This window comes from Aotus nancymaae, unplaced genomic scaffold (genome assembly GCF_030222135.1).
Source record: "Aotus nancymaae isolate 86718 unplaced genomic scaffold, 86718_ANA_hifiasm-v0.15.2.pri h1tg000138l, whole genome shotgun sequence".
Taxonomy (NCBI): Eukaryota; Metazoa; Chordata; class Mammalia; order Primates; family Aotidae; genus Aotus; species Aotus nancymaae.
The window spans coordinates 910,663-931,799 of NW_026988553.1; the positions used below are offsets into that span (position 1 = coordinate 910,663).

General features: G+C 46.6%; 1 protein-coding gene across 2 annotated transcripts; it reads right to left on the bottom strand.

Moving 5' to 3' along the window:
- Positions 1-1,044: 1,044 nt before the first annotated feature.
- Positions 1,045-20,303, bottom strand: GABRE (gamma-aminobutyric acid type A receptor subunit epsilon). Of its 2 annotated transcripts, none has more exons than XM_012439276.3 (9): positions 20,193-20,302; positions 15,970-16,187; positions 15,454-15,521; positions 10,279-10,499; positions 9,138-9,220; positions 7,699-7,836; positions 3,633-3,785; positions 3,290-3,489; positions 1,045-3,005 (listed from the first exon to the last, which is right to left on the bottom strand). In XM_012439276.3, the coding sequence occupies exons 1-9, from the start codon at positions 20,246-20,248 to the stop codon at positions 2,622-2,624; spliced, it is 1,521 nt and encodes a 506-aa protein (XP_012294699.2). In that variant the 5' UTR covers positions 20,249-20,302; the 3' UTR covers positions 1,045-2,621. The 2 variants fall into 2 exon arrangements, with proteins under 2 accessions (XP_012294699.2, XP_012294701.2); XM_012439278.3 differs by having other exon boundaries at positions 2,934-3,005; positions 3,279-3,489; positions 20,193-20,303.
- Positions 20,304-21,137: the final 834 nt, after the last annotated feature.

Genomic DNA, 21,137 nt, shown 5'->3' on the forward strand with positions numbered 1-21,137 from the left:
TCCATTGTATTTAGTAATTGAAACATTTAAATTATGAGTTTTTCTCTAAGAGCAGTGTTGGCTGCAACTCATTCATTAATTTTATTTTTTAGATATTATGCACTTAATAATGATTTCAATTTCTTTGTTTTAAAATAACTGTTTATGTGAGCATCTAAACATTTATAGATGGTAGAGATTTTATGTGTAGATTTATTACAGTGAGATTAAAAAATCTGGTTTGCACTATTTCTATGTATCAAATCTATTTAAATATGACTGCTTACAAATTCGCACATCTACATTGCCCAAGAACCACACTGCCTTTTTTCCTCCCTATGTCTTTAGTGACAAAATATTTTCCTAGTTCTAAAATTGTTCCTTGTATTTTCTGTGAGTTTCTTGCATGCAAGTTTGAGCATCATTCTAAAGACATTATGGCAAAAATGGCTGTTCAGATATAGCCTTTTTGTCTCCTCTTTGGTTCTCATTATTGTTTCTGAGTTCCTTTAGAGTGGGAAGTGTCACAGGATGCCAGGGCCACACTTCCCAACATACCTTTAGAGGTATAAAATAACATACCTTATTTTGAAAGGTGAATCAACCAAGGTGTCTAGGCATGTTCCAAGCCAAGCCAGGGTATTAGCATTTCTAAGGTCCAGTCTCACTCCACTATTAACTAACTCCTGTGTGACAGGAGACAAATCTCTCATTTTTTTCTCTGCCTCATCTTTACGTGGTAGAGGAGGGGAATGTTTTGAGTCTGGTGGTCCCTAGGAACCGTCTAGTTTTGATTAGGGGAGCTAGAGTGATAGGCAAGGCAAAAGGGACACAGAGCCAGCAGAGGCATGGGAGCAATGAAGGGAATCTGTAAAGGGTGCCACACACGCAGGCACACTCCTCCCTTCATTCCTGTTCCGTACTAATGAGAAAATGGTAAACAGTCCATGCGTGGCAGGTATGGAAATTATGGATGGGAGAGGGGCGCAAAGATTTGGGTCATGGATTTCAGATTTAAAACCTGGACTGAGAACAAACTTGAACTCCACAGAAACCAGCCACACCTTGAATGCTTCATTGATATATTTATTCACATATTTCCCTATTTCAGATGATGGTGACAAAAAGTAGATGGAGACCCCACCCTATCCATCCCCCAATAAATTACAGAATTACAAACACAGATTTACTTAGCATATACAAGCATTGGGACATAACAAAATTCATTCTACTCGGTTACTAGAGCCAGGAGAGATCTGATCTTGGGGGCAGTCTGAGCACCTAAGGCTCAGAAATTGAGCTAAAGAGACGTCGCCATTCTGGGCCCTGCCACTGCAGTACCTGCAGAGGTGACAGAGTAGAATCGTGGTGAACTGAGCTGCCTACCCCTATCATGTGGTCTAGAAGGCTACAGTAGGCTCTTGGGTAGCTTCCAGTGAGATCCACAGTCCCATAGAAATCTGTGCCTCAGGGTTTCCATCTGCACAATGGGGATAATAATACTGTCCTAAAGATGTCACAGGGCTATCATGAAGCTCCAAATAGACACAATTTGTCAAAAATGCTTTGTCAAAGTTCCAGTGCCATACAAATTTAAGGGAATTCAATTGATTGTGATTGTTAGAGTGCCCCAGGTATAACAGTGGACTGGCTCATGGGTCCAGGGGCCAAGCAAGTGATAGAGCTCCTATGGTGTGCCTTAGGTGGGCACCAATCAATGGTGAGTAATGGCTGCTGCAAAGCCAAGTTTCCTTAGTTTCTTGGCCCCAGGAAGTCACCAAGGCCTAGTACCTGGGTCAGGGCTAGGGAAAGTCACTGGGGAAGTTACAGAAAAGTCACAGGGGTCAAAGAGAAGGAAGAAGGTGGCATATAAAGCAGGAAGTAGTTACTATCATCACACACAAATATAGATACCCATTGGATGAAGGGCATTGAATTAGTAGTGCAGATGAAAGATAGAGCCAGCAGAGAGAGGGAGATGTCACAGCAGCAGAGAGAGGAATGCTGTCCCAAATAGGCTCTCTTGCTGCCACCTTCATTCTAAAGGGATAATGCCAGTGTCTATCTATCTGTAGAGAAAGGGGTAGCCGGGAGAGAGAACCAGTAACATAATAATCTGACCAAAGGGTAGGGATCCCTTCCTCCTGCTACACTGCTGCCGAGCATCTTAATGAGGTGTCAGGTATAGAGAAGCAACTAGTTGGTGCACTTTGAGGCTAAGGCCAGAGCTGGGCCCAAAGCACTACAAAGGCAATAGTGGGCTTCTGGAAAAATGCAGTGGTCGTCTGGTTGTCAGCACTTTTGAAAGATAGCTAATCCGCCTGTACATAGGCATGGTTTTAGGGAGCTGATCACTAGGTGCCTATGATTTTTAAGACTGAGCATCACAGATGCTCCTTAAAGAAGAGGAAGTTGGCCCATTTATTAATAATTTGAAATGGGCTACCAAGAAGAGTCAGTGAATGGGCCAGATCGGGGAGAGGCACAGCAAAGACAAACCCTCTACAGGCTTCCGTTTGGGGAATGGGGCAGGAAAATCTCTGGTTGCTCCTGCTGCTGCTGCTTTCGCCCAACTCCCTTGGCAAGGGGCTTGGACCTCTTGGGGAACTGGGGAGGTTGCCTCACAGTGTACCAGCTGGCACCTACAAGTTAAGGCAAACAAGCCAATAGAGCATATTGAAGATGAAGAAGGTCACTGGGAAAACAACTCGCGAGTAGTTATCCAGGCGGTAGACGTGGATGCAGAGGTGGCCCTGCTGCCAGGTACTGCCCTCACAATTAGGGACCATGCAGAAGTACTTCTTAAAACGCTTGCACCACTCACAGCTGGCCAGCTTGGAATAGAGGCTGCGGGGACCCTCAGGGCTACCTGGGCTAGGGGACTGCTGGGCTGAGCAAGACGGGCGGTCCTCTCCATCACTTCCCTCAGTGGTGACAATCTGGCACACAAAAGCTTCCTGATGTTGGCGGGTACAGGCTCGGGCACGTGCACAGACACGGGTATGGGCACGGCTATCGATACAAGGCTAAAATGGACAAGGAAAGAAGTGGGGAAAAGTCAAGGGAAGATAAGCCAAGTCTATGTACTGCCTCCGGATTTTCTGGAAACTGTCTTTGGCACACCATATATTGGCTTGTCACCTCCAACTTCTCACCATTACATCGGGAAGTTGATTCAACTCCCCCCATAACTCTGGGTAATACCCCATCACTCAGCAAGCTGACCACCCATGTGCCATAACCCTAATGCCCTTGCTAGAATGTCTTCACACTCTAAAGCCTTGCCACCACTCCCATACCCAGTTCATACATGGCGGAGTTTTGGAGAAGCATGGGCTTTGGTCTGATTGTAGATCAGGAAGTTGAGCACAGCAAACTCCAACAGTGCACAGAAGCAGAAGACGAAGCAGATGGCGATATAGAAATCCAAGGCTGTGATATAGGAGACACGTGGGAAATTCTTACGAGAAAAGGTGCCCAACGTGGTCATGGTGACAACAGAGGTGACCCCTGCAAGAGCACAGGAGTGGAGGTGGACTTAGCTTCTGACCTATATGCTACGTTGGTTGAAGGACTCCATGACAAGGTAACTCTGCTGTGGTCCAGTCAACTCCTAGCCATGTGCCTATGTGTATGCCTCTTTCCCCTCTTACCTACAGAGGTCCGGGCAGGAGCAGACTCTGTCTTGATCCAAAAGGAAACCCAGGAGAGCATCGTGGTCATGGAAGAAGGGACATAGTTTTGAAAAGCAACATAGCCAAACTGCCTGCTCACATTGAAGAAAATCGTCATGACCATGAAGTCACCTGAAATACAGAAAAAATGCCACTGCATTACATGAGGGTCTCCGTTAAGCAGGAAATGCACAGTAAGGGTTTCACTGTTCAGCTCACAGTATTCCCTAGGATAGAGGCATGATGTTAACAATGCAAAATATACAAATAGGATCAGAAGAAGCCCAGAAAAAAGACTTACTGCAAGACCCATGGCCAGTTAACAGCTAAGTCAAGGCCAGAATCTTAATAGCTTCTTTCTCAGTTCACTCTCCCACATTCAATGTCTGTCTCTGCAGGGTGGCAAGAGAGCCTGGTGAAAGTGAAAAAAACAGCCTTTTAGATATCATGCCCATGCAGCTGATATCCAGATGGCTGACTGAGGGCTTCACACCCAGTGAGCCCACTGAGACATGTCATACCTGGACTGCTGGCCCTCAGAATGTCTACTCTCAGCAAATGAGACCAGGGATGTCTGTGCTGTGGTGGGGAAGCACGTAATGCTTTCGGCCTCCTTTCTACACATTTGTATGATGGCAAAATGCCTTAGTGAGGGAGCACTGCTTCACTGGTGGTCAAAACCGGGACTAGTATGCTCCCCAAACTTTTGGTGGCTCCCCATTCCACATGAGCTATAGACTCAATCTGCACTCTGGACGCTGATGCTAAGGCCCATCGTGACCCATCTCCAACTGACATTTTACACTCACACTCTCACACATCTTACCCAAAGCCAATCCCATCTGCTCACAGATTTCCTGAGATAGCCTGCAAATTGACACCAATAATCTAACCCTGGACTCTCTGGTCTTAGTCTAGGACCTCTAACCCAAATTGAATGTTTCAGGAAAAGAGAAGAATGAGCTTAAAATGAACATTTCAGTCAGCCCTGCAGATATCAGGTCTGTGGAGTACACATCCACAGGGCAGACTGAGGTCCTCGTAGTCACTTGGACGTTGTGTCCCTGGTCATGGCTTTCAGCTAGACAGTCATGGCTCCTTCAGAACCTGATGACAAAGTGTATCTCTAGTTGGCTTCTTTTTTTTATACCATTCATGCTGCTTTATGCTCTGATGAACCTTCTCCATGATAGCAGGAGGCATGTTATCATGACTCCTGGGCTTGTGTGGGCTTTTCTCTGAGCCCAGGACATCATTTTCCACTCTCAGCATCACATTGGAGTTGTGATACTATAGAATTACTAGGCCTATAATTAGGTGGGCTTTTAAGTCCCTTCAAGGCAGGGCTCGGGTGGGCCCTGTGGCTTAGCCCCTGCCCATCCAAGCTCAGAACAGCCTGGAACCCAGCAGACACTCAGCAACTCTTGCTCCTGCCAGGCAACATCTTTGTAAAGCAGACCAGAACACTAATCTGTCCGTGTGTCCTATTTTGGAAAGTAGATCACCTGCCCAGCAGGTCAGAGTGGGCTGGAGCTGAGTGAGAAGAGCTGAATTACTACTCACCTTGCTTGGCAGCACTGAAACTCAAGGAGCAAGGCTTCTCAGATTCTTCTGGAAAAAGGCAAGGGAGTGACCTGTTTTCAGTGGGAAACGTGTGTGTTGAGTATAGCTTTGGGATAGAACTCCTCCAGAGCTGATGCAGACCACCCTCACACTTGCCTACTGGCCAGAATGTATTTATCAAAAGTCCTCTTGCCCTGGGATCTTGACTGCAATTTAAGGCACTTCTAATTGCTGGGTTTATTTAATATATGGCCAAAAAAAGAAGCTTCTCCATTCGTCAAGAGGTGACAATTTGTCTTGAAGGACAAGAGAAAGATGCTAACACACACTTTTTTCTTCCTGAGGAGTTAGAGAAGCACAGGTAAGAAAAACATATGTATCTGGGGCTGAGGAACCAAAGCAAAAAATACATGCTAAAGACAGTTTTATGCTCAAACTCTTATCCCCTTTGACCAGACCATCGTTGGTCACTGCAGTGTCAGAGGGACACAATTAAAAAGATCATGTCCAGAGGACTGGGACTAGAAGGATGAATGGACTCAAAGCTTTGGAGAATGAGGGAAGAAAAATAAACTAGGGCTATGTAGACTACAACAGACTATGATCCATGCCGGGAATGATGATGCTGATCCTTTCATCTCGGCCCTGTGAAATAGTGGCTGGACTAACATAAGCTGGATAGTTCCAAGGAAAAATAACTAGACCCAATGTGTGGAACTTCCAGAGACTCCAATTTCAGATGAACAGGAAGAGTTTTCTGATGAACAGAACTGTCTAGAGAAGAAAGAAACCTACTTGTAAGACAGTGAATTCCTGGCCAGCAATAATACTCCATTGGAGGGTCCATAGTCATCAGTGAAGGACAAGCCACTCCCTGGGGCAGGGCTGGACTCTCTTTGAACCTCCTGAAGCAGAGATTCTCTGGCTCAAAGTCCAAGATGGCCAGAGTAGCAGGCTACCACTGAATTCTGAACCCTTAGGAGATGACCACATAAGTATGCTCCAGATGGAGAGACCTGTCCTAGGGTCCAGCTGGAAGAGTTTGGACTCTGAAGTCCAAAGATAACTCTGACACTGAAGGAACCATGTCTCAAGATCAACTAGTCTCTAGCAGAGGAGAAAGAAGACCTCTTTTCTCCTCAACAATCCTCCTCACTCCCAAGGAGGTCTGCTGCTTACTTACTGTCACTGCTTTGGTGATGATACTGGCTCTGGGGCTTTGTAGTCACTAGGGCACCATTTTGAAACAATGCACAACCATCTACTAAATGGAACCACTAGTGACTTGAAAGCCCCCGGGCCTTATCTCCTCTGTCACTTTTGATGATGGGTCCCCACCTATCTGGGAAAAACTGATGTGTGGAAAGCCAAGAGACAGGCCTATGGTTAGCTGGCAGAAGAGCAAGGCTCCCAAGTCAAACGTAGTAAAACTGCTTCTCCAGAGTTCCCAAGAGAAAAGACAAGTATTTGTAAGATACTCCATCCCTCTTCCCTTTCCTAGTACTGTGCAAGCAAAGCTCTGGCCACATGAGCATGAGCTTTCCCTCACCCAGAGAATGACTCAACAAATGAAACAAAAGCAGATTTTTCTGCCTAGTCAGATGGTAGCAGAACAAGATGCCTCTCACGACAAATGGCTGGTTGGGTGACTGACTCCATCCACACTCTGGAAACAATGAGGGCAGTTCCTTCACTGCCCTGAACTTGGTTAGGATGTGTGAAGAGTGTTTCCAGGGCTGCTCTGGGAGCTACCCTGGGGAGGTCCCTTGGCTCCTCATTCAGATCACCTAGGAACATAAGTGAAGATGCTCACATCTAATTGCAAGCTGAAAGGTAAGACGCCCAGGGACTTTCCTTTTAGTCTTTGTTAGAGAAAAGGTCAGAAAAACAGGGGTCACTATGCTTATGTTGAATCCACCATGAACTCTGACAAGAATTTGTGATTTTTAGACCTGTTCCTTTAAGATAAATGCCAATGCAGCAGCCACTGTACTGCTGTAACTTCCTCCAGAGTATCCCAGCCTTAAACTAGCTTGCATTAGAGCTCTAGCCTCCACCTCCCACTATAATGGACTTTGCTTCTCATTCAACCAGCCTGGATTGGTTCTGGATATGGAGAACTCATATGAGCTCCATTCCCCAAAATCATCCAAGTAGGTCAGTGTTGTAACCTTGAAACTGAAGAGTCCGCATGAAAAAGCCAGTTGCACATTCTGACAGCAACAGAACTTTATCTACTTACCTAATCTCTCAAGGGGCTTGGCAAAGCACTTACTTCTTTGCAGATAAGACTGAGACATAGTTACAAAGTCTCAGTTTCCTCTGCAAACAGTTGCAAGTGCTTAGCAATTATAAGACAGGAGCCATGTCTTACGATATTTCCATGGGATTACTGCAAAGCATTTGTATGGATGGCCATCTCCAATCATCTCTACCACCTTCCTGGACTTCCGCCAAGCCCTGGTTTCCATGGCACACTTACCAGCTGGGGTTGAGATTATTTCAGTTTTGTTGCTCACTCCTGTAAAATCAAACTGGAAGAGCTTCCAGGAGTTCTTCTCATTGATTTCAAGCTTGAAATTTTCCCACTTGTAGGTCATCTCATTCTCAGGATAGGAAACTGGAAACCAATGTGAGAAATAGGGTCATATGAGACTTGGAAGCCCATCTGGGTCTCCAATAGCATGGAGTCAGCCTGCACAATGCCTTGGAGTCCTGCCTGTGGTCTCACCAGCCGTGGGACCTTGCTTCTCTTACCTCATTGTTGAAGTCCATTCAATAAGTGCACTACTGAGCATTCCTCAGTATCAGGCCCTGGGCTGGAAATACACAGATGAGCAAGGCATGAACCTATCCTCAAAAATTTACATTTAATTTTACAAGACAGAGAGTATACTACTGTGATTTTTGGAGGTGCTCTGAGAAACCTATGCCCGTGGAACAGTGGGGAAACAAAGCAGATAAAGATCACTTGCAGACATACTCAGAAAAGACTTCATAAAGCAGGTGATAGCCCCATTCATCTTGAAACTCAAGTAAATATTCTCAATAAGAATGATTGAAGGGATTAAGGGGCAGCATACAAAGGTGAAACACTGGTATATTGTGGAAAAGCCAAAAGTTCAGGACGGCTAGCTCACAGAGGATGAGGAGCACAGGAGTGAGTGGCAGAGTACAGTTCACGAATGGTTTTGAGGAGCATTCTAAGGAATTTCGAATTGATTCATGACACTTAAGGGCAGATTTGAAAGTGAGAAGTGATCTGGTCTAGGTGACCTTTCAGCTAGGTCGCTTTGGTCCTTCCATGAGCATAGCATGTTGGTGAAACAGGCCAGTGTAGTAATCCAGTCACAATTAAATTAATGCAGGTGGAAATCAAAGCTGTGACAGAGTGCAGACAAACAGACAGCATTGCTAGAGACTGGGAGGAAACACCAATAGGATGTGCGGACTGATTAGATACAGGAAGTGAGGGAGCGGGAACACCAAAGTTCTTGATTCGGGCAACTGGGTGGGTGACGGTGCTCTTCAACGAGACAAATCAGAACACAGAAGCAACACTCCTGTTTTGGTGGTAGAGGTTTGGAGGAGACAATGAATTTTGTTTCGGACATGTGCAGTTTCAAAGTGAAGATGTGGCAAAAGTCCAAGTGAAAGATGACAAAGGCCTAAACCAAGGCAGTGCCAGTGGAGATGGAGAGGAGCAGACATACTTGAGGTACATTTCAGAGGCACGTGGACGGATTGAGCAACACAGTATTGTTGGCAGGAAAGGAAATGAGGGTGGAGGATGGAAGCCCTGCACAACCTTGGCACCATTTTAGGAGAAAAGCAGAGGCAGAAAAATGTAAACGGCAAGGATGAGAAAAAGAAGGAGCCCAGCATGCCTCTGGGGCCCCAGAAACCTAAGAAGGTACTCACAGCTAGAGAAAGACAGAGGGCAAGAGTGAGAATCCATTGGAAATCTGAGCATGTGGAGTGAGCATCCAGCATCAATGGTCATCCTGGAAGGGAGAAAGGAGCCTAATTAGGCTGATCCTAAGCACTTTCATATCCACCCAACTTTGGTCTAGGGATCAACACCAATGAATAGCCCGACTCGATTTTGTTTGTTTGTTTGTTTATTTGAGACAGAGTCTCACTCTGTCACCCAGGCTAGAGTTCAGTGGCATGATTTCAGCTCACTGCAGTCTCTTGCCTCCCAGGCTCAAACCGTTCTCGTGCCTCAGCCTCCCAAGTAGCTGGAATTAGCGCCATCACGCCCCACTAATTTTTGCATTTTTAGTAGAGATAGGGTTTTTCCATGATGGCCAGGCTTGTCTAGAACTGCTGACCTCAAGTGATCTGCCCGCCGCAGCCGCCAAAGGGGTTGGGATCACAGGCATGAGCCACCGCACCCAGCCCTCAGTAGAATTTAAGACAAAAAGCTCAAAGGAGAGATAACAAAAGAGAAAAAACAAAACAAAACAAATAGGCAAACAGCTCAGAAGTATCTGGCTACTCTGGGCTCCACCATTAGAGAAACATACGGACCAAATTTGATAGGCTATTTTTTCCCTCACCCAGCCCAGTTTCCAGGACCTGCCAACATCCTCCCACTCTTCCCCACCTTCCTGCCCCCGACACACAATCTTCTCCTGTTGGGAATTCAAGTATCCAACCTGATCTTAGGTACCTTTGCCACTGCTGTGCTGCTGCACCACCTGAACAACTCCACCACTGTGGACGTATCTTTATATCCAGTGCCCACTTGGGATGGAATTGTCTAGGTAATGCAGTCATGCTGACACATCCTAGTTGGGGGAGTTCTGGACTTGGAGCCAAGTAACTGGGTACCAGTTCCGGCTCTGTCACAAACTTGGTGTGTGGCTTGAAGCAGTATCTTCCTATTTTGAGGCCTCTATATCTGTTACATGAGGGAGCTGAGCTTACGGTCCAGGAAAGCTGGACAGGCCCTTAGAGGTGTCATTCAGAATGAGATCTCTGTCCATGGATCTTTAGCTAAAATTATCAGAAGAGGAGAGAGAACCCCAAGAGGTGAGACTCCAGAGGCTTGACATACCTAATTGCATACAACACCTTGCCATCCTTGTAGATGCGGACCATCTGGTTGGGCATGGTGATCTCATGCTCTTGGGTTCTCTTAGAATTTCTAAAAAAGGTGTCTGGGATCCATAGCTGGCTCACCACGTTGCCACTCAGAACAAGAGACTCAAAGGTGTCATTGTAACAGAGGCGTTCGTCATGCCAGGTCTGGGAGAACATGATGTCAATGGTGTATTCCTGGTGGGAAGGACAGAAAAGCAGACACTTGGGGATGAGCAGAAAAAGGACATTGACATGCTAACATATTGTTTGCCACTCCCTTTCAATTTTTATTTGGGGAGCACAAATATTAATTAACCCCAATCCTTCATTCTCCAGAATTAAAATAAAAATAAAGTGCTTTGGATGTCTAGTGCTGTGGCTCATGCCTGTACTCCCAGCAGTTTGGGCGGCCGAGGCAGGAGGATCATGAGGTGAGGAGTTCGAGACCAGCCTTGCCAACATGGTGAAACCCCATCTCTACTAAAAATACAAAAATTAGCCGGGCGTGTTGGCGGATGTCTATAATTCCAGCTATTCAGGAGGCTGAGGCAGCAGTATCCCTTGAACCTGGGAAAAGGGGGTTACAGTGAGCCGAGATTGTGCCACTGTACTACAGGCTGGGCGACAGAGCAAGACTCCACCTCAAAAAAAAAAAAAAAAAAGAAGTGTTTTGAGTCACAAGAAAAATGTCTATTTAGCCTCATGTCTTTTAAGCAAGAACAACCTTTTTTTCCCCTTGTTTTGTTTTTCCTTTCAGATAAGTGCCTGTAACCTCTGAATGTGTGTGTGCATGTGCATAGATATATCCATGATTATTTGGTCTCCAGATATTGTCTGTCCCATAAAATGTCTGTTAAACATAAACAATGATATTTAATAGGAAGAAGCTAGAAACGTGCACCACTGGTGTTGAAGGGAGAAAAAAACCCGACAGCAATAGAACTGCAAGCAGCTCGAGCAGCAAGTACCACAACTAGGCCAAGGTAGAACTCTGACGGCTAGCCCAACATCCTTTGTTTTAGAGATAAGGAAACTGAGGCTCCATGAGAAAGGGGTCAATCCAAAGTCACACAAATAGTCGACGGCAGCCTTGCCCTGGGATGGCTTTCACTTGCACCAACAATCTTTTTAGGTGCCAAGGTCCAGTTTTCTCTGCAGAATCCCTAGGTCTTTCCCCTGAGTTCTGCATCCAACAGTGAATACTCACAACTATGGAGGCAGGTAGGGCCCATAGGGAAGAAATGAAGAAAATCCCTGATTGTCTTTGCTGCCAAGCCACCAAACTGCTGGGAGCCAGCCATGGAAGGGAAGACTGAGAATGTTCCCTGGAGTAGGCCAGAGTAGCACATAGAAAAGAGCTGGCAGAGACTGGATCCCATTTGTATGAGAGTCTCTGACTCCGCCCTGCCCCACCTGCCTCCACAAATAGCCTTCCAAGTATTTCGACTGTCCCAAGTGGCTGGCAGTTCCAACTTGGCTAGCAGAGCCTCCTTCATTTCCAGGCTTCATGAACTGCTTGGTAGCCTGCAGGAAGCCTTTCCGTCTGCACTCACACTGTGCTTATGCTTTATTTTATGAAGTGTTTCAAATGAGCATTTAATTTCTATTTGACAATTTTAAGTTCATTGCATATCAACTGATAACTAACAGTTCAGTTTTTCCCCAGTTTGACAAAGGAGCTTGTGATGTACATCTCTTTTAGCTCAGCCAAAACTCTAGAAATTCAGAGTTTTGGAACTAGAATCAACTGCGATAATTACCACAGCCAAAAAAAAAAAAAAAAAAAAAAAAAGAGTTAGCAACTACTGATGCTACAATGGGCAGTCATTCCCAGATTACTCATTGCCTTTTAATCTCAGACTGGGTGTTCCAAAACCATGCACTCAGGTTTTCCTCCCTGAGGACAAGGCCTGCTCTCTATACAACATTTGGCTGAAAGGTGTTGAAACTCTCCTCAAGCAGCTACACCAAGTATGTATCCAATGCCAGGACTCACATTTCTGAGAAGGCTCAGCTTCCTCAAATGTAAAACAGGGATCCATATCCTAATGGCAGCTTTGGCTTCCATGCAGGCTGTCACGAGGATCCAAGGAGACAGAATGTGCTGGGGACTGGCATATTCTGTGACTGTGTGGCAGAGGCATGCGTCCCCTCCTTACCGAGTACACCACAGAACAGGGACCTCCCACAGCTTTAAAAAACTGTTTGGAACCATGTAGAAGGCAAGACATCTCAGGATAATTTAAAACTACATGTAAGAGTTTGGAATTTACAAAAGACTCTTGGCTCAGGATAAAGCACCACCTTACTGGCCAAAGAAAATAAAGTTTTTGGCTCTTTTGTGAACTGCCCTATGTTCCATGCTAGGTTTGGTGACTGCTGGGTTATTAGACTATATCCTTAGAGCATTGTCAGGTGAGGCCCCTGCTGGCAGGATGAATAGCCATGGAGCAAGGAGAGACAGGGCATTCAGCTACTGTGAGTGGGGCTACTGCTCTGCTACATGGGCTCTTGTAGATAGAAATTGGCTTCCCAAACAGCAAGGAAACTGTAATCACAAATTCTCCACTACTCTTCAATTTCAGAAAGCAAACCGAAGCAACTTAGCGCCCCCTGCTCCGTTTGTCAATATGTGTGTTCTCTTCACTCCACCTAAGGAAGTTTAGCTGCCACTAATTGGGTGGAGAGTGATATGTTAGAAAAGAATGAACAAACCAGCTTGCTGGAAATTGGACTGGTTACTTACAAATCAGGTTGGCAGTGACTTAAAGTCAAGCCAAAGGAGCACAGAAATAGAACAAAGGAACAGAGAAATAGATATGCAAATTTCTAGGAGCCATGAGGTTACTGTGGACTGAGCACTATATTTGGCTTTGGGGATGCTAAAGAGGAGAGGCAGAGACTGGTGCAGGATGCTCTCTGCCCAGCTAGAATACATCTTGAGCCACTTCCCCCACTCCTACACCAATGACTTGAAACTGTCAGCAATGTCCACAGTGGTGGGACCACAAGCCCTCAATCTCTGGTTCTTGCACAGAACTTAGTGTTTCTTAGTTTATAAACAATGCTAGCAAAACTAATTGCTAAATTCATACTTATTTTAAAAAGGTAAATTGCAAGAAAAAAGGAGACTACAATTCTCTTAGTGGTAAACACACTGTTAGCAGTGAAAAAGTAAATCTGACATCAAGGGAAGAGACAAAAAAAAGCGCACCAATTTTAAAGTGTAGACAGAAACTCAAAAGCATCTAACTGCTCTCATGTGTCTGTTCTTTCTTGTTAGTTCTCAGCAACTCCATTCTAGGAGTTTCTCTAACAGAAGAACATAATAATCATGTGTAGCAGGCAGACTCTGAGATGTCCGCCAATTTTCTTCACTTCCTGGTATTTGTGCCCTTCTGTAATCCCCTCCACTTTACTGTGGGATGGACCTTATGATTTGCATCTGATGAGGAGAGTACCACAGAAGCAATGGGATGTCACTCCTAAAATTAGATTATAAAAAGCTTGTGGTTTGCATCTTGAGCACCTTCTCGACAATTCCTCACTCAGAAGGAAGCCAGCTACCATACTGTGAGCTACCCTGTGGACAGGTGCACATGGCAAGGATGGAGGGAGATCTCCAGACCCCAGCCAGAGAGGAAATGAATCCTGCCAGTCCTGTGAGTGGTCTTGGAAATGGATCCTCTCTCAGTTGAGCCTTCAGATGAGACCCCAGCCCCAGCTGACACCTTGATTACAGGTTTGTGAAAGACTCTGAAACAAAGAACCCAGCTAAGCCATGCCTGTATTCCTGACCAACACAAACTGTGAGATAATGATTATTTGTTGCTTTAAGACACTATGTTTTGGGGGTAATTTGTTACATAGTATTGCATAAGTAGTGTGCCTGAAGAATCAGGCAGTCAAAGCCTCATGGTGGCAGTGGTGGGGGACCTTGCTCTTCCACTTAGCCTATGTAAACACCTTGATTTTCCATGAAGGTTAACTTACCTTTGAGGGTCTATTTGCAAGGCCCACCTCAGAGCCAAGGCTCTAAACTCACCCAGTCACATGGCACTTTTTGGGTACCAGTGAATATGCTAAAATTTTGTTTGCCCTGAGCCAAGCCAAGTCTGTGGCTGTGATGGAGTTGCTTATCACAGCCTTCCTCAGTGTCAGGCTCTGAAGATGCAAGTGATTCTTGCAGAACATCTTTCATCACTCATTTGCTTAGCTAACATATACTGAGCACTTGACATCAAGGAGCCCATGGTGGAGACAGCAAGGCAGACATACCACAGAAAATTACAATGAAATGACGTAGGGAATCAGGTAAACAACTGTGATATAAGCTCTAAAGATGTAACTGCCAAGGAGAGAAATGTGGTGTGAAAAAGAAAGAAGCAATTAACAGATGTGGAGGTCTAGGGAGATACCATGAATGAGATGTCGTCTGAGCTAGATACTGAAAAAGAAGGCAGCTGACAAGTAAGAAAGTAGAACAATGGCACACCAAACAGAAAATCACTTGAAGGAAAGCTCAGAGGCACAAGGTGATCTGCAAACACCCAAAGTCCAGGGTGACCAAAGCATGTGGTCTCTAAAGGGGTGAAGAGGAATACAACCATGGAAGGCCTTGAACTTCATGTAGTAAACAGAGCCGGGACTGCAGGAGGCTCATCACTTGGGAGGCCAACTTAGTAGGTAGATTGGAATAGGCGTATTCTAGGTGGGAGATGATGAAAGCTAAATGGGGGCAGTGCTGACACTATGATGATACTAGTGGAAAGGAAAAAAGGAAGTAGAGCAAAAATATAGAAACAGTCTTAGAGCAAGAGCTAGTAACTTTAGACTTATGTCCATACAAATAATTATCAGAATAAAAGAGGCATTCCATTGTGGTGTTTAAAATTGCTTTATTATTTTTACTTTCAATGAAAAAACTGGAAGATACGGTTTTGATTCTGAAGATCCTCTTCAAGTAGCAAGAGACTTACCTTTTCCAGTCTCATTCTCAAGTCAGTGGTTAAAAAACCCCTTCCTCCCTCCAGAAAATAAATTATTGGAGTTGTTACAGACATACAGAGCAGGAAGTAGAAAGTCTGTGGAATGCCCTGTAGGTCAGCCCCTGGGCTAGGAAATACTGTAAGGAAAGCTTAGTACTCACCATGTCCTGGATAGAGAGAGGACCAAGGCTGTTGACAGAGATCTCAACAGTGACCACAGTGGGCTTCTCTGTAAGGGAAGCAGAAGCAGCAAAGGGTAAGTGTTAAACAGGGTCATGGGACAGGGGAGGAAGTGGTCAGAGGGGGTGAAAGGGGAGTCAAGTAAGTGTTGAACCACACAGGTTCAGTGTCCAATCTTATTTCTTTATTTGTTCTTCCATGGCAAAACCCAGCTCATGGACTGTTAAGAATTGAACATACATCTTGAAGATCAACAACCCAGTTTAGTCCTCTCACTTTACGGTTGGAAAAACTGAAGGCGAGAGAAGGGAAAAGTCTTAATCAAGGTCAATGACAGTGCTGAGACTAGAGTTAGTATCTCTTACCCAACAGGTCAACATCGGATGCTCCTGTTCATGTGCATGGCACCCTCTTTTATAGCCCAGGTCCATTCTCCATGCCTATACCCTCAAGCCCTGGACGCTCCAGGAGGGAAAGAACTTTGCTCTGCTACTCACCTCCAATGCCAGGGCGCAGTTTGTGGTCATCATTACTCAGGAGAGTGTTCAGGATGCGAGAGGCTTGTGGAAGTTTGCCAACTCTGCGCCTAGTCTCAGTCTTAGTTGACCGTGTTTTCTCAGAGAGAAGCTTATTTTCCAGAGACTGGGGCAGGGGGCCATAGATGACATCATGGGCAGAGGCTTCATCATTTGATTCAGTCTGAGGTCCCTCGACCCTAGAACATACAAATGAAAAATGAAGCTCTGCCCTGCACTCTGTAGGGGCCCCAGCTGGTGCCTCTTGGGACAGAAGCAAACCAAAATAAGTTTTCAACACAAAGCTTAATTAAATTGTGACTGGTAAAAGCAAATGATAAGAGAGTGACACATAAGGCTTGTGACTTTCTTTTAAATCTTGCTGCTCTTTGGGGACTTTCTATCCTGTCCTTCTTTAATGATAACTCTTTTATTTAAAAAAAAAAGTCAATAAAACTAAGACCTAGATTTTAAAAGAATGTTCCACGTGAAATGAAGACGGCATTTGTGTGTGAGCACTGGCCCACTGGACTAGCCTTGGCCTCTAGTCAGCCTGACCAGCACCACCTGGGAGTGAGGAGCAGGCAGAGGGCCAGGGCTGAGAGGAATGCTTGCGAAAGCCAGAACAGCCTCTCCCAGAAAGGACCAGAAAATTGTGGGAATATTTTGCAGTTTTGTGGTTGCGTAATACTCATTGCACTGGGGGCAGGGGAAGGGAGTGAAGGGAAGGAGGCTAAAGAGCAGCCTTTGTGAGTATGTAAGCAGGAAAGGCAGGACTCCTCCACCCAGAGACAGCCATCCAGGAACTGGCTGCCCAACAGAAGTCCACCCTGAGTTCCACAGCCATGCACCACAGCCAAGAAAAAGAAGAGGATTAGTAAGACTAAGTGAATTAAACAAAAATGTTAAAGCCCATCTGCCAAGGTATGAAACTCACCGATAGTGTTAGAAGTCTGGATAGCGCTGCCTTTGCTGGGAGGCAGTGATAAAGGGGGCTTCTGAGGTCCTGCTCACGTTCAGGTCCTTGATTTGGCTTTCTTTACACCGCTGTGTTCATATTCTGACAACTCATCAGCTGTACACTTATGATTTGAGCCCTTTTCTGTATACACGTTCTAATTCTATAAAAAGTGTTTAAAAAATCAAAATGCCCCACCTGCTAATATCTGGATCTTGTTTTATTTAAAAGAAAACTCTTAAAAAACAAACAGAAATCATTTATGACACAATAGGAGATATTTGAACACTGAGTGGATACTTGAGGCATGAATAAATTATTCTTAAATTTTCTGTATAATTATCGTATTTTCTTATGTTTGTGAAATCATTAATGACTACAAATACATATTAAAACAACATATAAAATGATATGATGTCTGAGATATGCTTCAAGACAATCTAAATCAGAATTGCAGGGTGGGTGGGGTAAAAGAAAATAAGAGTGGCCATGAGTTCACAAACAATGGGGCTGGTGATGGCTACATGGAGATTCCATGTACTGTTCCCTCTACCTTTATATATCTTTGAAAAAATTATAATTAAAAGTCTTTTTAAAAGCCAACATCCCATATTAATCTGATATTGGAAGGCAGGAGAGTGGTTTCCATTGGGGAAGAAAGTGTACAAGGACAGGCATTTTGGAGATGCCTGTGTGTGTGTGTGTGCACGTGCACGCACACACGCATGTGTGCATGTGTGTGATGAGAGGGTTGCAATGCTCTATTTCCTGATCTAGGTGTTGGTTACATGGGCCTGTTTACTTTGTGAAAATCCACTGAGCTGTTCACTCATGATGTCTATGCTTTTATATTGGCATGTCAGAATTCAAAAATGATTTTTTTAAGCCATAAGGCAATTTGCTTCCTAAAATAATGGGTAAACAGGGCAAGAGACATTGGCATGACCCCTGTATTGCAGACCAAGGGACTGCCAACTTGGGCAGCAAAATGCATTTTTCTGCAGTATTTTAAGCTGTTAGAATTGCTTGAGTGGCATGCAGATGTGCCAAATCCACACCATTTCTCATATCCGAAGTGGTTACTTCGCATTGTGCGCTAGGGAAGAACTGAGCTTGAAAAATACAGGTTTTGCTTTCAAATGCCATATCTAGAAGATGTCCTCCTTCCCTGAGGTCAAACTCTTAGCCCTCTCAAAAGATAAGAGCTAGAGACTATGTGAAGAGAGGAGGGAACATGGAGACCCGAGACCCTGCAAAATGAGTGATGTGGCTTGTAACATGGCACAGTCAAAACCAGCAGTCCATGGTAGGCTGAGCACTGCCAGCCGGGACCACCTAAAAGCCTGAAGCGGCCCCTCCCAGATGCCTGAAATCCATGGACAAGATCATCCCTGTGCCCTCCCAGGTTTAAAAGTGCAGAGGCAAACAAATAAACCCGAAAGCACTGGGATCACCAAAGCCCTCCTGCCCCTAGACTAGGTCTGCAATGAAAATGATATCAGAGGGTCATAAGGTGGCTTTCATCTAAAATTACGGCTAGGAAGAATAAAAACTTGAAAAACACTCATACATTGGAATAGTGGGATTTTCCAGGGGAGTTTTCCAGGCATTCACATGTCTCCAGACGTAATGGTCCATCATGAAGTTGAATCTCTACGCTACCCCCTCCCCAACAGTTGACTGGTGGCGGTGGTTGGGGGGACATAAGAAGAGATGTTAGATTTATTTCCGAAATCATATCTCTTTCCCATTCTACAGATGGAGAAAGTGAAGCCCTGATAGAAGAAGGACTGTGCCCAAAGTCACACAACTGATTTGAGGCTGAGCCTGGACCAGAGTGAGATCTCCTGGTTCAGGGTGGCCCAGCACACCCTACTGCCACCTCTTCAGGTCTTTCCTGACACCACAGGTTGCTATGCTTGAAAAGTAGTTTCCACTTCCCCAGCCCCTTTTTCCTGCTGTTTTCCTCTCTGACCACCACCCTCTTCTTATTTCCCTCACCCCAGAGCCAGCTTTTGCCCTAACCAGTCACCGTGTCAGCTTTCTCAACTAGTCCAAATCCCATTTGGAGGGATGTGGATGACTGGAAATTGCTAGCACGCATAAAAAAACATTTACCAAGCCTCTGCAGAGGCGAGCCCCACTCCAGGACACTAGTGAGACAGCAGGGAGCCACACCTCCCCTTCCCCGAGGAGCTAATGCAATCTGGGGTCCGGAGAAAGGCCACTCCCCACTCCCCACAACGGATAAAGAAGACACAAGCTCAGTGCCATGGAAACTTCCGTAAAGCGCCACAGATCAGGAAGCTTGCAAACTTGTGACACTTCACACTCAGAAGGAACCATCTCAAAACAACAACAACAACAAGAAGGAAGCCATCGTCTTCCACCCCCAAAAGCCAGAAATCCAGGAGACAAACTTCCTAGCCAAGTCCCAGGGCCAGGAGAAGGTGTGAGGGAAGCTGGTTGTTTAAGGGAAACCTGAAAATGGAGAAGGGGATTGAAATCTAGGACCCAAACCACAGACTTCAGAGGAGAGTAACATTCCTGGCCTCTGGTTCCAGTCGGGCCAGGGCCCAGCAGGGTATCTAGGAATAAGTTAAGTTAGGGGGAGGCTATCAGCGGTGGGGAGAGGGGTATAGCTGGTGCGGGAACCCTTAAGACTAAACCAAAGCTCTTGCCTGGGACCGGCACCAAGAGGAGCAGCGGTATGGGAAGCAAGTAAAGTCAGAGTTGCCTGGCGCAGTGCCTGGTACTCAGTAGGCACTCTTAAAAAAAATGTGAGCAGCAGAGAACAGACGAGGCAATACTAACTCATTTCTGGCGCAGTTAAGCTCCCTCAGTCGCGCACCCACTTCTCAAAATGCACCCCCGGACCCCAGTAGATGGAGCCTGCCCTGGCCGGTCACACGGGGGCCGCTCCCCTCTTCCTGCGCAAGACTCCGAAAAGGAGTGCTTGTCACCCAGCCACCGCAGTGCTTCTGTGAGCGCGAGTCCGAGAACTGGAGTCCAGTCTTCCTTTTGGGGCTACCCTTCAACGACCCCGGGAGCCCAGCCTAGAGGGAGCGGGGGCGTAGGCTGGTGCGCATCGAGGGGACGCGGGACTTGGCCAGCCCGCGCTCGGGCTGGGGGCCAGGCGGGCGCGGGGCTCGAAGAACGCGGGCGGCGGGGGTCCCGAGAGCCGTCCCTGCTCCCAGGTAGAAGGAGCTGGGCGCGAAAGGCTCCCGAGATCGGGATGGAGACTCACCTCGACTGGAGGATCAATACGATGGCGAGGAGGACTGGAAGAACTTTGGACAACATTTTCGCAGAGACCGGAGCGACCACCTGTACCGGAGGTCGCGGCTCACGGTCTGGCGGCACTGAGCGCGGCGTGGAGGGTTTTGCTGGGCTCCAACTTTCACTCCTCCCACTCGCCGCGCCCCGCCGCGCTCTCCCCGCCCCAGGCCCGCCCCCAGCCCCGATGGAAATCTCCGACGACGTGACGGCTGCAGCGGTTGGGAGCGGCGGATGATCGCGCGGGCGCGGGGAGGAGGCGGGAGCCCTGTCGCCTAGGCCCCCAGTACCCCCGCCGCCACCACTGCGTCGCTATCAGTCAGTCAGGGGCGGGTGAGGAGGAGGGAGGAGGCGGCAAGCCCGCGGCTCACGGCCTGGGCGGAGGAAACTCAAGGCCCCAGTCTGTGGCCCTCAGGGAGCTGCTTCAGACACAAGAGGACTGGGTGGGCTTATACACCAGGGGCTACCCCTTCCTGCCCGCTGGCGCGCCGCGGGGTTAAAGTTTGCTCTCTAGCTGTGGCTTCCTCACCACCACCTGTTGCACCCCATTGCTCCCCCAAGTCTCCTGGCCTCACCTAACTGCCTCCGGTTTTCCCAGCTCTCAGTCCACAACGTCCAGTCCTTCGGAATACAAATCTTGTTACATGAAGGAGGCTCGGTAGCTCAGCACCTTCCTTGGCACAGGGAAGAAGAGACACAGGGGTTTCCCCAACAACCTCCGATCTGAGGTACTCCACAGGCCAAATTCCCAGGTATTTGCGTGCAGGGAGGACCCGCCAACAGAGAACCAGGCAGAGACACTCCCTGTAGAATTTTCTCTGAACCCCAGGGGGGCACTGCCACAATGTGGCTCCAGCTTTGGTCCCAGAAGCTGAGTGTGAGAGGGACCACGTGGAATAGAGGAGGCTTTGGAAAC

Coding starts and splice junctions, on each gene's coding strand:
- GABRE (XM_012439276.3), bottom strand. CDS start 20,248: ATGTTGTCCAAAGTTCTTCCAGTCCTCCTCGCCATCGTATTGATCCTC. Junction 15,522..15,969: donor ACTGCGCCCTGGCATTGGAG/GTGAGTAGCAGA, acceptor CTTCCCTTACAG/AGAAGCCCACTGTGGTCACT. Junction 10,500..15,453: donor CTCTCTCTATCCAGGACATG/GTGAGTACTAAG, acceptor CCTTCCCACCAG/GAATACACCATTGACATCAT.